The sequence below is a fragment of the Notechis scutatus genome, chromosome 1 (genome assembly GCF_049901735.1).
Source record: "Notechis scutatus isolate UNSWTSFEM ecotype Mainland chromosome 1, rNotScu1.2, whole genome shotgun sequence".
NCBI classification, from domain to species: domain Eukaryota; kingdom Metazoa; phylum Chordata; class Lepidosauria; order Squamata; family Elapidae; genus Notechis; species Notechis scutatus.
In genome coordinates, this window is record NC_142009.1 from 214747130 (window position 1) to 214762110 (window position 14981).

Genomic DNA, 14981 nt, shown 5'->3' on the forward strand with positions numbered 1-14981 from the left:
GCTGGAAGTTGTTTTACTACGCAGGACATTGAGCCTGGAGCATGTTTCTCCATTTCTCCTTTGGGGAAATATAATATTCCACCTCTTTTAATATCCCCCAAAATATTTTATTCTTCTGGGGGTGGCTTCCCACAGAGAGCCTAAAAAAGAGGAAGGGGTCAAGCTATTTTCTAAAGCACCCAAAGGCTGGACAAGGAATAATGGATGGAAACTGAACAAGGAGAGATTTAACCTGGAAATAAGGAGAAACTTTCTGACAGTGAGAACAATCAACCAATGGAACAGCTTGCCCTCGGAAGTTGTGGGAGCGCCATCACTTGAGACTTTCAAGAAGAGATTGGACTGCCATCTGTCAGTAATAGTGTGGGGCAAGGGTCTTCAAATTTGGCAGTTTTAAGACTTGTGGATTTCCAACTCCCAGAATTCCTGAGCTAAGACTGGGGAGGATTTCTGGGAGTTGAAGTCTACAAGTCTTAAAGCTGTCAAGTTTGAAGACCCTCCTTAGGCGCGGGAGCGGGGGAGGAGGGAGTTGGACTAGATGACCTACAAGGTCCCTTCCAACTCTTGATTATCTGTATCTGTAAATAATACAACCCTAAGTTAATACAATCAAGATCAAGCGAGGAACACGTGTCATTCCTGCAGAGCGAAGAGGAGAACTTCGCTCGCTCGCTGCTTCCCTGCGGCCCTCTCCCGAGAAACCTTCCGCGGGAAACCCCGGCTGAAAACAGCGGCCCTCTCTCTCAGCTGGCTGCTGCGCTTTCTCGGCCAGGCAGAGGGCGGCGCAGGAGGCCGGAGACGCAGCGCGACGCTGCATTACGTCGCGGCGTGCAAAGGAGGGGAGGCGTTCTGGCTTCCTTGTATAGCTCTCGGGCCAGGTCGCTTGCGAGAGAAACGAAAGCGAAAGCTTCCTTAAAGGAGGGGCAGGTGGAAGAATGGCGGTGGCCATGGCTTACTGCGTGACTCCGCTGTTTGTCGAGGTTTCCCCTCCCGGTTTCTTCCAAGAGAAACTGGAGGCCAAGTTGCAGATTTATTTCCAGTCCCCGAAGAAATCGGGCGGCGGCGAGTGCAACGTGAGAGTGGAAGACCGCGAACGGGGCGTCTATTCGGTGCGGTTCTGGTCGGAAGAAGGTATGTATCCTTGCGGGGCGAGAAGGGAGCGACCCGGCGGGATTCGTGGGCTTCAGTGGGGATTTTTGACCTATTGCAGCTATGGCGATCCATTTCACGGTAGTTTTTGGAAGGATAAGCTCCGTTAGGACTTAATAAGAGTAATTATGATTATCCTTCACGGGGGAGGAGGAGGAGGATATTCCGGGAAAGGGCTGGTTTTCCCAATGCATACATGAGCGTCAGAAGTCTAATAGACGACTTTATTCCTGGGATATGAGATCAGATCCTTTGCTAGCTTGTTTCGAGGCTGTTTAAAAGCCCCGGAAGCTTTTTTTTTTTTTTTTCGACTTTTCGTGAAGGAGATTGGCAAGTTTACCCCGAAACCTTTTTTCTTTCTTTTTTCAAGAGTCCTTTTTAATTTCCCTTTAGTGTGAATCGGCAACCAAGCTGTGTGGGAAATGGAGCTGGAAGAGAAGGAGGAACATTGTTTTTTTGTTTTTGTTTTTTCAAATTGGAAAATTGGGTAGAAATTATGCCCGTCACCTTTGTTTTTCTTAAAATGGGATAGATAGGCTTCTCAGCCTTCCAACTCTGGATTTTATGATGATGTTGTTAAGGCCAACGCCATTTTCTCCCTTGGGGGGTGGGGGGAGCTGCTGATTCAAATCCCTGATATTTGCCAGGGATTGATTGTTGTAACACACCTTAACTTTTGATTAAAATAATCCACACTATAGACTAGCCAGAACATGCTGAGATATAATAAGTTTCTAGTTAAATCATGATGTAGAAGTGTGCTGCGCATTCTGAGCCAAAATATCAAGAGCGTTTCGAAGGCATAGAAAGAGCAAGCCCCGGTTTTAAAATGTGTGATATTTTTCCCCCAGTACAAAACAGTTCGGATCAAGTTCAGTCTTTTTCTGACACATCTCCCTGCAGCTAGAGCAAGTGTACTTGGCTTACTTTGGAGTTAGGGCTAAGGTTAGAGATTGCAGCTTCCCTGAATTCCCATGAAAAAAACCTTTTGTCAAAGGGGGTAGTGATGAGCTTTTTGCATTATTATGGAGTGGATGATCTTAATAATCGGCTGCTTTCTGGTATGATAAGACTAGCATTTGAGAAAAGCCCTTTACAAAGTGTTTTGGTGAGAGAGAAACAACCCTTGGAGCTTTAATACAGCCACATCCTCTGGAAGTGGCGGCACAGCTGCTTCAAAGGCTTTCTCCAAGAATTTGTACAGGTGTATTCATGCATTGTGTCTCACTTGATGGCAGCCCCAGCTGAAAGGTGTGTTCCTGAATAGGTACAATGGGGATGACCTTCAAAGCAACTGCATGAATTTTGAAAGAACATGGCTGCCAGAAGGAGGAATTATTTGCATGAGCCAATGTGTTTTGCAAAGTCACATTTTCATATGTTTTCCAAAATAGCTACAGACTACAGAACGTCTTTCTCTCTTATAAGAAATCATTGAATTAGCCATACTTCTCAACTATGGCAACTTCCAAAGATTTGGGTGTCAACTCCCAAAAAAATGGCCCTGCTGCCTGAAGAACTTTGGAGGCCTCTCTCTGGAAGCTGCTAAGTTTGGGAAGCACTGAGCGAAGGGAAAAATTGAGCAAGGTCCTAAACAGATTTTAAAAAGTATTTGAAGGAGATTGTAGATCAGGGATATCAAACTTGCGGTGTCACATGACGTATCATGACTTTTTCCCCTTTCACTAAACCGGGTGTGGGCATGGCCAACGCATGATGCATCTCAGGTTTCTATAAACTGCTATGTTTATATAACATTTCTATAAATTGTGTATCTCTGTGATTGAGTTGATACAATACGCTAATACTAACTGAACAATTTATTGTTTATATTTATAAACTGCTCATCTCCTTCAAAGAGGGGCTTTGTGTAATGTGTGCACCCTATTATGGTGTAAATGACTAAAAAATATAAGCAAGCAAGACATGTACTTTAATCATTCTATTTTTTTTCTTAACATGATATAGTGAAGCAGCGTGTGAAGGCCCATCGTGGACATACTATAGAAGTTGGGGGAGTAACTTTGGAGATAAGAATTTTGTCAGATTCGGAGTTGGCTATGGTTGATGCTGCAGAAACAATGTTTACAAACAACGCGATAGGCTCACCTTCAACTTCATTTTCTCCAAACTTTTTGCCCCTTCAGAATGATTTTAAAAACAAGCGTGGTCATGAAAGTGCTAGAAAAAAGGTAATCTTCTAAGTTTACTTAACTTTAGAATGCTTATGTTAGCTCCCAACTATCTCCACATTACATGTGACCATAGAAAATCCTGAATCTTCAATGTTGTGAGATATTGTATGTTCAATAAATTAATTTTACACAATAATGACACTTCCATCCTCCCAATTAGTAAAACCAAGCCCCAGATAGGTTATTTGTTAGGTATTGTTATTTGGTATAAATGTGGGTATGCATGTGTGTGCACATGCACATCTGTGTCATAGAAGAAAATACAGATGAACAAAAAAGTTTAACAAATTCAAAATACCCAAAAAGTTTGTAAAGCTTTTTTAAAAATAGTTTTTATAAAAACTGACCTCCTTTTTATACACTGATCAAAAAAATAAAGGGAACACTTAAACAACACAATGTAACTCCAAGTCAATCACACTTCTGTGAAATCGAACTGTCCACTTAGGTAGCAACACTGATTGACAATCCATTTCACATGCTGTTGTGCAAATGGAATAGACAACAGGTGGAAAGCATAGGCAGTTAGCAAGACATCCCCAATAAAGGAGTGGTTCTGCACGTGGTGACCACAGACCACTTCTCAATTTCTTTCTGGCTGATGGTTTGGTCACTTTTGAATACTGGCGGTGCTTTCACTCTAGTGGTAGCATGAGACGGAGTCTACAACCCACACAAGTGGCTCAGGTAGTGCAGCTCATCCAGGATGGCACATCAATGCGAGCTGTAGCAAGAAGGTTTGCTGTGTCTGTCAGCGTAGTGTCCAGAGCATGGAGGCACTACCAGGCCAGTACATCAGGAGACATGGAGGAGGCTGTAGGAGGGCAACAACCAAGCATCAGGACCGCTACCTCCGCCTTTGTGCAAGGAGGGACAGGAAGAGCACTGCCAGAGCCCTGCAAAATGACTCCAGCATGTGGTTGCTCAAACAGTCAGAAACAGACTCCATGAGGGTGGTATGAGGGCCCGACATCCACAGGTGGAGGTTGTGCTTACAGCCCAACACCGTGCAGGACATTTGGCATTTGCCAGAGAACACTAAGATTGGCAAATTCGCCATTGGTGCCCTGTGCTCTTCACAGATGAAAGCAGGTTCACACTGAGCACATGTGACAGACGTGACAGGGTCCGGAGACACCGTGGAGAACGTTCTGCTGCCTGCAACATCCTCCAGCATGACTGGTTTGGCAGTGGGTCAGTAATGATGTGTGGTATTTCTTTAGGGGGCCACACAGCCCTCCATGTACTCGCCAGAAGTAACCTGACTGCCATTAGGTACCAAGGTGAGATCCTCAGACCCCTTGTGAGACCATATGCTGGTGTGGTTGGCCATGGGTTCCTCCTAATGCAAGACAATGCTAGACCTCATGTGGCTGGAGTGTGTCAGCAGTTCCTGCAAGATGAAGGCATTGATGCTATGGACTGGCCCGCCCATTTCCCAGATCTGAATCCAATTGAGCACATCTGGGACATCATGTCTTGCTCCATCCACCAATGCCACGTTGCACCACAGACTGTCCAGGAGTTGGGGGATGCTTTAGTCCAGGTGTCGGAGGAGATCCCTCAGGAGACAACCAGCCACCTCATCAGGAGCATGCCCAGGCATTGTAGGGAGGTCATACAGGCACGTGGAGGCCACACACACTACTGAGCCTCATTTTGACTTGTTTTAATGACATTACATCAAAGTTGGATCAGCCTGTAGTGTTTTTTTCCACTTTAATTTTGAGTGTCACTCCAAATCCAGACCTCCATGGGTTGCTAAATTTGATTTCCATTGATAATTTTTGTGTGATTTTGTTGTCAGCACATTCAACTATGTAATGAACAAAGTATTTAATAAGAATATTTCATTCATTCAGATTTAGGATGTCTTATTTTTGTGTTCCCTTTATTTTTTTGAGCAGTGTATATCTGCTAATTTGCAATATAAGCATTTAGGCTTCTTTAAAAGCCAAAGTGTAGGAGAGTATATTTGCCATGCTGGAAAACCTTGTTTATTAGAAGGAATAGACTGATACCAGAAAATGACTAAAGAAGGAAGACACTAACTCACTGTGAAATTCTTCACTGTAGAAGACCTTTATGTTAACGTAGAGTACTTTATGTTAAATCTCGTGTATCATTTTTATTGTACTGGCTCACATTTCTTGTGTTCTCCTCCTCCTCTATTTATTTTTAGATATTTCTTGAGGTCTCTGCCACCTTGAATACTGACTTGCTCACTAAAGAGCAGAGAGATCAGGTGATCACTGTATGTCACACCTTAAAAATAGACAAAATGTCAAGTCATCTTGGTATTGAAAAGGTGGTGGGACAGTATGAGGATATTGAAAAGTTACACAGTCATTTTGAGAAGCTTCTTAGAGACCATGGTGGCAGTGAATTTTTGCAACCCAGAAAGCAGGACAATTGTGTTGAAGGAAAGGAAAATCACAACAGACGATACAGGAGTGATTTAGAAGAACTGGCCAAGATGGAAGTTCCTTCAGGTATCTTTGAATATTTTGGACAAGCCTACAAGGAAGAAATTAAAAAAATCGAGGAGACGTTCAGTGTAAAATTAGAAACGGGCAACACTGAGAATGGAGTTACTTCTGTCTGGTTTTCTTCAATGGGGATACCAAACTTTACTAAGAAAGCTCAGGAGGAATTTGTCCTACTTTTTCAGAAAGTTGCAGGAGATCTAAAACAGGAAACATTTCCTTTCATTGACAGCCAGACATGTGAGATGATAAAAAGCAAATGCAAACACCTTATTATTAAAATTATTAAGGACACAGCTATTCTTCAAGGCCCCACAAAGGACGTTTCAGATGCAAAGGCATTGTTAAATGAAATGACAGCAAAGAGCTGGAATGAAAAAAATCATCCCCATGCACAGCCATCTGGCATTGAAGTTAACACTGCGGTATTTGCATTTCTCAAACCAAAGTTAAATCCGATAATTGAATTAATAAACAACCAGTATTGTACTAGAATGGAAGAGAAACATTGTCATGGTGATCAGTTAACAGGCATCATTTTTATGCCCCAATCATATGCACCTGCAGATCGTTCTTCACAAGCTTCTGAGCAATTTCAGTATGAATACCTGATACATTTAGAAACGCCACAAGTGAAAGAAATTCCTTTGAAACTTCTGGAAGATTGGAAAAGAAAATGGAAGGATTTATTTAGATGTTTCCAACATGAACATCCCAAAGTAGAACTGTGTCTAAAGGAAAACAACCTGTTCATTTACGGTCTTCCTGAAGACATACTGCTTGCTGAGAAGCACATCATGGAGTCCCTGAAAAGTGAGGAAATTGTACCTGTAAATAGTGAAGCAACAGCCATTCCTGATTCCAGTGTTCCTGATTCCCCAGGCACATCCTTTGAGTCACAAAGAGATCACAAAATGCAGCAGGTTCTTTCTCGGGAGCCGCCAGTAGGGAAGGCATCGGAAGTCCAGCAAGAGGAGTGCTGTCCCATCTGCCTGATTAAAATCTACCAGAAAAAAGTGCTACCCAAATGCAAGCATGCATTTTGTGCACCCTGCATAGAAACAGCAATGAATTACAAGCCAGTCTGCCCTGTGTGCAATGTTGTCTACGGGAATATAAAAGGAAATCAGCCCCCAGGGACAATGGATGTCCGCAAAACTAGAATTTCCCTTCCTGGTCATCAGAATTCTGGAACCATCACTATTCATTACCATATATTTGATGGCATTCAAACAGTAAGTTGGAGCAACAGTATGTTTCTGTGCCATAATTAGTCACCCTCTTGTGTTTCAGTTTTTTTAAAAATATTTTACATTCCAAGGAAATAATGTAATAGCAATTCAGTTGGGAGTGTACAAGCAAGAGATCTAAAAATCTTTAGAAGTCTTCTAAACATCTATGCAGAGGCTAGAATGGAGTGCATACCCACCTGCTCTTATGTCCTCTCAAGAGTTGAAGATGCACCAGTAGTGATGGCGCATCCATGGCCAAATACTCTGAACCATGATTATCATAGGATAGTGGTAATGCAAGTGGTGGATGGGACTTAATCTCTCCCTGGGTTTGTTTTCACAATTCAAATTGCCCACTATTCAGTCACCCCACTTCTCCTAATAGTCTGCCTGTTGTACCAAAGATCTTTCTTTTTTATAGGAAGGAGGTCTTCAGTCTTGGATAGGAGTGAAAGTCTGGTTGCAACCACCCCACCATATTTGCCACATTTGCTTGAAATGCCAAAGTCTATGTTGGGCCAATATATTTTATTAGGTTCTGTTAGAGGCTGGTTTTCTTATTTTTTGGCAGGCATGCTTCTTGCTTATTTTGAATTAAAATAAATGTTACAGGAACAAAATCAGGAGCCTGGTAAGAATATTAAGCGATGCTTTGCTGAGACTAGTGACCTTTGTGCCATGTTGGGGACACAAGTTTATTCGTAGAAAATGTCCGTGTAAGGTGACGCAGTGGTTGGAATGCAGTATTGCGAGCTAACTGTACCCACAGCCTGGAGTTCGATCCTGATTGGCTCAAGGTTGACTCAGCCTTACATCATTCCAAGTTTGGAAAAATGAGGAACCAGATGGATGGGGGCAGTATGCTGATATTTGTAAAGTGCTCCCAGAATGCTATAAAGCACTATGGGCAATAATTAAGTCTAAGTGTTATTACTATTTTCATAAGAAATCTTTGGAAGATTTATAGAAATCTTCAATGGACTACTACTGAGATCTTTCCCTATGTCATGTTGAGTTTTCTTTACGTATCTCTAGGGATTATTACTAGAGCTACTGTAGAAATCAATAAAACCAAGAGCTTAATGAAGGTGGGGTTGGCTACCATTATGTTCTTTTGCCATAGCTTAAATTCCTCAATAGAAGCTTCCCGACCATCCAGAAAGATCTGAGCATAAGTTGGTACAAAAAAAACAAACAGATGAGGGCGGGAGAAGTTGAAATGGACTAGTACAATGGAATGAAAGGAAGGAAGTGCATTTTTATCTCTGCAGTAGAAGGACATTCTGCTTGAGATTGAAGCTAAGAACAAGTGATCTATCAGTTCATGTCATACATGAGGGACCTTGCCAGAAACGTGGCTGGCCTGTTGTTGGGCATCAGATGATGATTAAGTGGACTATAGCTGAGAATGCCCTGTTTTGTAATTTGTATGGCTATGTAGCTGCATCTGAAGCAGAAAAGATGCTTTGGAAGGATGATGGTGATGGTAGCATGTTGCACATCTTGGCTCCTTCTCCAGGGAGCTGTGTCCTTTCCTAAATTGATGCGAACTATTTGGGCTCAGAGTGTCAAAACTTTGGAAAATGCCAAACTTGACTCGGTTGGTATGAGACACACACACACACACATACACACACACACACACAGAACAAAAGAGAGTGGTCTAGATCAGTGATCCCCAACCTTTTTGTCGCGGCCCGGTACCGGCATCAGCTGGGCGCCGCGGCCGGTCCCGGCATCAGCTGGGCGCCGCCATCTTTTTTGATGAAAAAGTGCTTCCGGTGAGCTTTCTACCGGAAAAGCTCACCGGAAGCACTTTTTCATCAAAAAAAGATGGTGGCGCCCAGCAACCAGCGGCCCGGTCCGTGGATCGGTGGTTGGGGACCCCTGGTCTAGATGGTCATTGAACCAGCAGAACATAGGAATAGCGCTGAGGTTGGGTCTGAATTAGAGACCTGGACTGCAGCTTCAGTCCTAGTGTCACCTCACATTGTTCTTCAAATTCTTGGGGAATGGTGCAATTGCCCCTAGCCCTGCGTTCCCCAGGATCTGCCATACACTGCTGACCTTCTGATGGTGTTCCCTTTCTGTTGAGAGGACCGTATGAACTACCTGAGGCTGCTCCAGGTCACACAAGACCCTTAAAATAGCTTCAGAGAATGCTTTCTCATGGCCTTTGCAGCTTAAGTGGAAGCTTGCTCTCTTCTCATGTAATTTTGGGAGGTTCTGAGGCCACACCATAGCACGGCCCTCATGCTTGACTTCTGCAAGGTCTGCTTGAGAGCAGATCCCTTTCTCCCACGGCCTCCACAGTCTTCAAGTATCACATGAGAATTAACAATGAGTACCAAAGTACCACTGGAACCAATTAACTCGGCGTTAATTGGTTCCAGAAGGCACAAATACCGAAAACAATGAGTTCCAGACAGATTTTTGCCATAAGGAATAATGTCACCAGGCAGCTAACACTGAACACAAATTGTAGCTGTCTGTGTGGAGTAGCAAACGTGATGAGTACTGGGACAAAATTTTTGTGTCAAAATGCACCAAATTCAATGAGTTTCAAAGCAGTTGAATACCAAGGTACCACTATAGTAGTTGTCGAGAGTTGGTTCATGCCCACATGTTCCCCCAAGATGTCATGGCATGTTATCTTTGACATGCGTGATTCACCATCACTGTCCTAGGTTCACAGAAATCTTGCAGCTCCAGCAAAATAGATGTTCAATTCAAGGAGAGGATGACAGCATGCACCAAGATTATTGTGCCTTACTGGTGCTTCCTTACTGTTTATGTAACTCAAGCACAGGGTTTCCCAGGGTTGTCAGTGCCAGGGAGAGCCACTAGAGTTTGGTAACAGTGCAACAAATATGTCCCTTCCACTGCATCATTTCAACTTCAGATCAGAATAGCTACACAACAGTTAGCCTCTTGCAAATGAAATCTGAAACAAGCCGAGTATGTTAATATTTCTGAGTCTTTCCAAACCAGGAAAGGCATCCTCACCCAGGGAAACCTTTTCATGGAACATCCCGCACAGCATACTTACCTGACAACAAAGAAGGAAGAGAAATTTTGAAATTGCTGCAACGGGCCTTTGAACAAGATTTGGTTTTCACAGTGGGCCAGTCGCGAACAACTGGTGCGAATGACGTGGTTACTTGGAATGATATTCATCACAAAACTTCTATTTATGGAGGAGAAAAAAAGTAAGTTCAATTTTTTGTTGTTATTTTTTTTTTCCGGATGAAGAATAATAGATTTCCCCTGATATAATTTTGCACGCAATTGTGATTATTCTAGAACTCGTCAAGATAAAATCCATATCGCCACCAAGCCGAGTGAAGCAAACATACTTTGGTTTTCAATCACAAAGAGATATTTTGCTGTCAGTGAAATAGTATAAAACAATTGTTTCCTGTTGGGTGGTTTTTAGTTATATGGGATTACAATACCCATGTTCTGGGAACATGAGATTTGTAATCCAGTGTATGCTAGGAATGGTTGATGTCATACAGGGACCTCCAAACTTGGCAACTTTTAAGACTTGTGGACTTTAGCTCCCAGAATTTCTCAGCCAGCCATGAGATCGGGGTCTCCCCTGATCTAATAGCTCGTGGCAATCAGACTTCCCATTCAATCTGAACAGGAACATCCTTTCACTACTCACTGGTTCCCTCCCCCCTTTCAAGTGTTCCAAATATGTTTGGAATGGACTGGGGTAGATTTTGATGAAGAGCAGGGAAGTCCAAGTGAAGTTCTCTTCCTCAGAGCACATTCTCTCTTCCTATTCCACATTGTCTAAAAGAGGGGTGGATCTGGAAATGAGAAGTGCATGTAGGCAAAAGGCCTGGAAGAAGATGGCGACGCTTTCCTTCCATGGATTTCCTTAACCTTCCTTAAAATCCAAGCTCCCTAGGGGTGCTTCAGCCAATATTGGGCTAGGTTAGAAAGAAAATGTGCTGCATTGAAAACCTGGTTTCAATGGGTAGGAGTGCTGGTTTTTTCAAAAGAGGACCCGAATCCAAGTTTCTCTTTGGGATAGAATCGGTTTTTTTTAATTAATGTGTGTGTTTTTTAATTAATGTGTGTTATTATGGTAAATTATTTTCAGTAGAAATTGTAAACATCAGGAAGATCTTTGTGTTGTGGGGCCCTTGGTGTTCTCTGAACTTGGTTGTTTTCTTGCAAACCAACCAAACTCAGCATCAAGAACCCCACAATTCAACCGTGAGTTACCAATTTTCTATTAGATCTTTGTATCAACATTATTACGTACATCATCTTATTCCTTACTCATTCATCAGTGAAATTAGATTATTTTTTCCTTAAGTATAATTTAAACTGTTAAATCAGTTTATGTATTTGCAAACCATTTTTAAAATAGTTCTACTCAGCATTGGATAGTATTATTAAACGTTTGTGTTTCGTGCTTCCTTGATTTAAGCAAATCTCTTGTCTCCTTTCTAGTTTTGGTTATCCTGATCCTGATTATCTGAAACGTGTTAGAGAAGAGCTGAAGGCAAAAGGAATTGAATGAATATTTTTATTTCTGTGAGCAGTCTAACTTGTCTATATATATATCATTTTAATTTAGTAGAGAAGAATTAATAAACAATAGCTTTGGCAGTATTTTTTGCTTTCTAGAATTTCACGACAATTGTTAAATTAATGAAAGAATTGTTAATAGTTTTGATTGAAGCTGCAATCCAAAAATATTACATAGAAACGAACTCCATTAATGTCTTCATTGCAATTGTGTTAATGTCAAGCCTAGATATGACTACGCATGGATAATTAGTCTCTATGATTACATCATTTGATATCGTTTTGAATTTCAGTTTGTAATTTCCATTTTTAAGTCTGCTGTCAGTGCCCTTACTATGTTGTGAATCTTTAACATTTAAGAGAACTGCTATTTAGTCTTACATTTTAGCAGGCTGGATATTAAAACAGGATGGTGGCTGAAGAGCTTGGCGTTATTGGTGCCCTGCCTCTCCCTCCCTTGAGGAGGAGTACAGTTAGGGCAGGTGAAAATCTTGCTCAATGCCTTGCTTTTCTTTCTCAATTTAAAGTTGCTAACTGCAGCTTCAACCAATTTTGGAGCTCTCTCTCCCCTCCCCTCTCCCTCCAACTCTCTCCCTTCGTCCACCCACCATGTCTCAAAATAGAGTGGGCCTGAAAGAAAATGAATCAGTGTTTGAATCAGAAACCATTAAAATCAATGTCATGTAAAATTACTATTTTTTAAAACTGTATTTACTTAAGGTTCACACACATGAGCCCCTGTTGTTTTGAGGCATTTCCTAATGGAATCTCCTCCCGCTCCTCGTTTAAAGTTCTCCATTTGGAAGAAAATACATTTTTTGGTTATGTTAGGCAGGCTTTTCTTTCTGGAGAACAATGACTTGAAAGCATAATCTTTGCTTTTCAGTTTCAGGCAATGATATGGTATATGGCTCACTCAGTTTCAGCCAGTGTGTATGTTCCATGACCTATTGTGAAATATAACCAAGGAACAATAAAAAGCTTACTCTCGTTGTGTGCGATTTGTTCTATTTGAAGAGACTGTATGAATCGGAATCGCAACCCTCCTTTCTCCATGAGCTCTAAAGATGACTTTTATTCTTACAACCAAATGCCCTGTGGAGTAGCTCAGACTAAGGGACATCCTGAGTTCTCCAGTATCAGTGGGCTTGAACTACTACACCCAACCACCAGGCCGCGGACCGGTACCGGGCCGTGGAACATTTCCTACCAGGCCGCCGGTTTTCTGGCGCCACCATCTTGTTTGACGCGAAAGTGCTTCCGGGTGAGCTTTTCCGGTTGGAAAGCGGCGTTTGGGTCCTGAAGGAATCCTCGCGCCTTAGTTTCATCAAAGGGGGCTTGAACGAAGAGCTCAGTCCCGGCATGGCGGCGGAGATTAAGAAAGCACAAAAAGCACAAAAAGGTACAAAGGAGGAGTTGAAGGTGGCGGGGAGAAGCGGGGACGGCTGGCTGGCCGGTCGCTCGGCTCGCCTTGCCTTGTCATGCGTGCTGATGCCGGTACCGGGCCGCGGATCATTTTGTGATGCCGGTACCGGGCCGCGGTACAAAAAAGGTTGGGGGCCACTGCACTACACCACTCTCCTCCAACTTTCAGACTTTGATTTCTCTCTCTGCAATGATTTATATAGAGAAAATACCTTGTTTTGACCATGAACTGTCTGGTAGATAGTCCTCAATTTACAACCACTAATTTAATGAACAAACTTACGATGGCACTGAAAAAAATGACCAATTCTCATATAATGACCATAGCACATACCCTTCAAATGATCAGATTTTAGGTGTTTGCAACGTTGCAAAGTACTAGGGCCTTGTGAGTGCTATTTGCAATCTTAAAATCCATTGGAGAAACCAGATTTACTTATCATGGCTCACTTAACTACTGCATTCACTTAATGACAATGGCAAAACAGTTTGTAAAATCAAACATGATTCCTTACCCAACAACCACCTTGCTTAACAGAAATAATGGCTCAAGTTATGGTCATAACAAGGATTACCTGGGTTTGGCACCTCAAGGATACTTTCTGATAAGTTTAGGGTTTACATGGCAAATTGGTGTTTTTTTTCTACTCAAACTACATGATTCCAGGAAAACCATCTCTGCTGTGCCCCAATTTTCAGATTAGAAAAGGGTGGAATCCCTCTGATTCACACATTACTATTAGCACAAGTGCAAGATGAAACAAATGCAGGTTTTCTGGAGGGTTACAAGCTTTCCCAAACCCACCGATGGTTCTCCAATGGATTCCAATTTTCATCAGCATGGCCAATTAAGGAACTGAAAGACTTGGAAGACTCAGAACTGAACTGTGGTTTAAACCAGGGGTCACCCACCTTTTGGACCTCAGGGAACACCAAACTCCTAATTTTAAATCCCGGGGACCACTAATATGAATTTTGACTGACAGTGGCTTGCTGATGTTAGTGGGGGAGAGGGAGGGGGAGAGATCTAACCTTTCTCTCCCCCGCCCCCCGTCTCACACAGAGGCAGGGGTATTCAAATTTAACTGGTTCTGTGGGTGTGGCCTAATTTGTGGGTGTGGCTTGGTCATGTGACTGGCTGGGTATGGCTTGTATGTAATATTATAAATATGTAAATATTGAATTTTTTGTAAAAAAAGAACTTTTATCCAAAATCAGGCAAAGCAGGCAGGTAGATGGAGTTGCTCACATAATCACAGATTCACTTAGAGATCTATGATTCTGCCATCGGCTACCTGCACTGAATAATAGAAACTTCAGTCATAAGGAAGGTTAGGCTCTGCTTAAAAGCAGAGCCAAAGATCTAAAGATTAGCTAGAAAGCAAGAAATCGAATGGTTTCCTGCTTTCTAGCTAATCTAAATCTGGCACAGCAGAACAGCTGATGGTTGGGGGGAAAAAAGGGAAAAATAACAACTTAGCAGGCAAGTTTGCCAGGTAAGGAGTGAGTGGGCAGAGAGGGTTCCTGTGGGCCATGTGGGTGGTGCAGCCTTGTGATCCCATGCAGCCTGGATTAATTGCTTTGAGGGTGCTCTGGGGGTGACATTTCTCTGCAGACCACCAACATTTTCTCACCGACCACCAGTTGACGACCACCGGTTTAAACCATAAATCTCCCTTAAAGCTGACATTCATGTAGCCCAAGAATAACTGTAAGACCAAACACACATTTTTTTCAGAAAACATTTATTGAACTAAATGGCAAGTAATTCTTAGAAAGATAATAAATGCAGGCACTTTAGCATGTAAGCCAAGATAATCCTCTTTAATAAAAATGTGGCAGGATGAGAGAGCTGACATCACTGTTATATTTTTAAATGGCAGGAAAATCAACGAGAGGTGGCAGCTCCTCTAGAGTTGGGAAATTGACTTTTCTTTTTTTTTAAA

General features: G+C 42.3%; 1 protein-coding gene across 1 annotated transcript; it reads left to right on the forward strand.

Annotated features, from left to right (window-relative positions):
- Positions 1-869: 869 nt before the first annotated feature.
- DTX3L (deltex E3 ubiquitin ligase 3L) lies at positions 870-12600 on the forward strand. Its single transcript, XM_026665423.2, has 5 exons — positions 870-1131; positions 3118-3341; positions 5527-7065; positions 10054-10271; positions 11533-12600. The coding sequence occupies exons 1-5, from the start codon at positions 936-938 to the stop codon at positions 11600-11602; spliced, it is 2247 nt and encodes a 748-aa protein (XP_026521208.2). The 5' UTR covers positions 870-935; the 3' UTR covers positions 11603-12600.
- The last annotated feature ends 2381 nt before the right edge of the window (positions 12601-14981 follow it).

Coding starts and splice junctions, on each gene's coding strand:
- DTX3L (XM_026665423.2), top strand. CDS start 936: ATGGCGGTGGCCATGGCTTACTGCGTGACTCCGCTGTTTGTCGAGGTT. Junction 1,132..3,117: donor GCGGTTCTGGTCGGAAGAAG/GTATGTATCCTT, acceptor AACATGATATAG/TGAAGCAGCGTGTGAAGGCC. Junction 7,066..10,053: donor TATTTGATGGCATTCAAACA/GTAAGTTGGAGC, acceptor TTTCCAAACCAG/GAAAGGCATCCTCACCCAGG.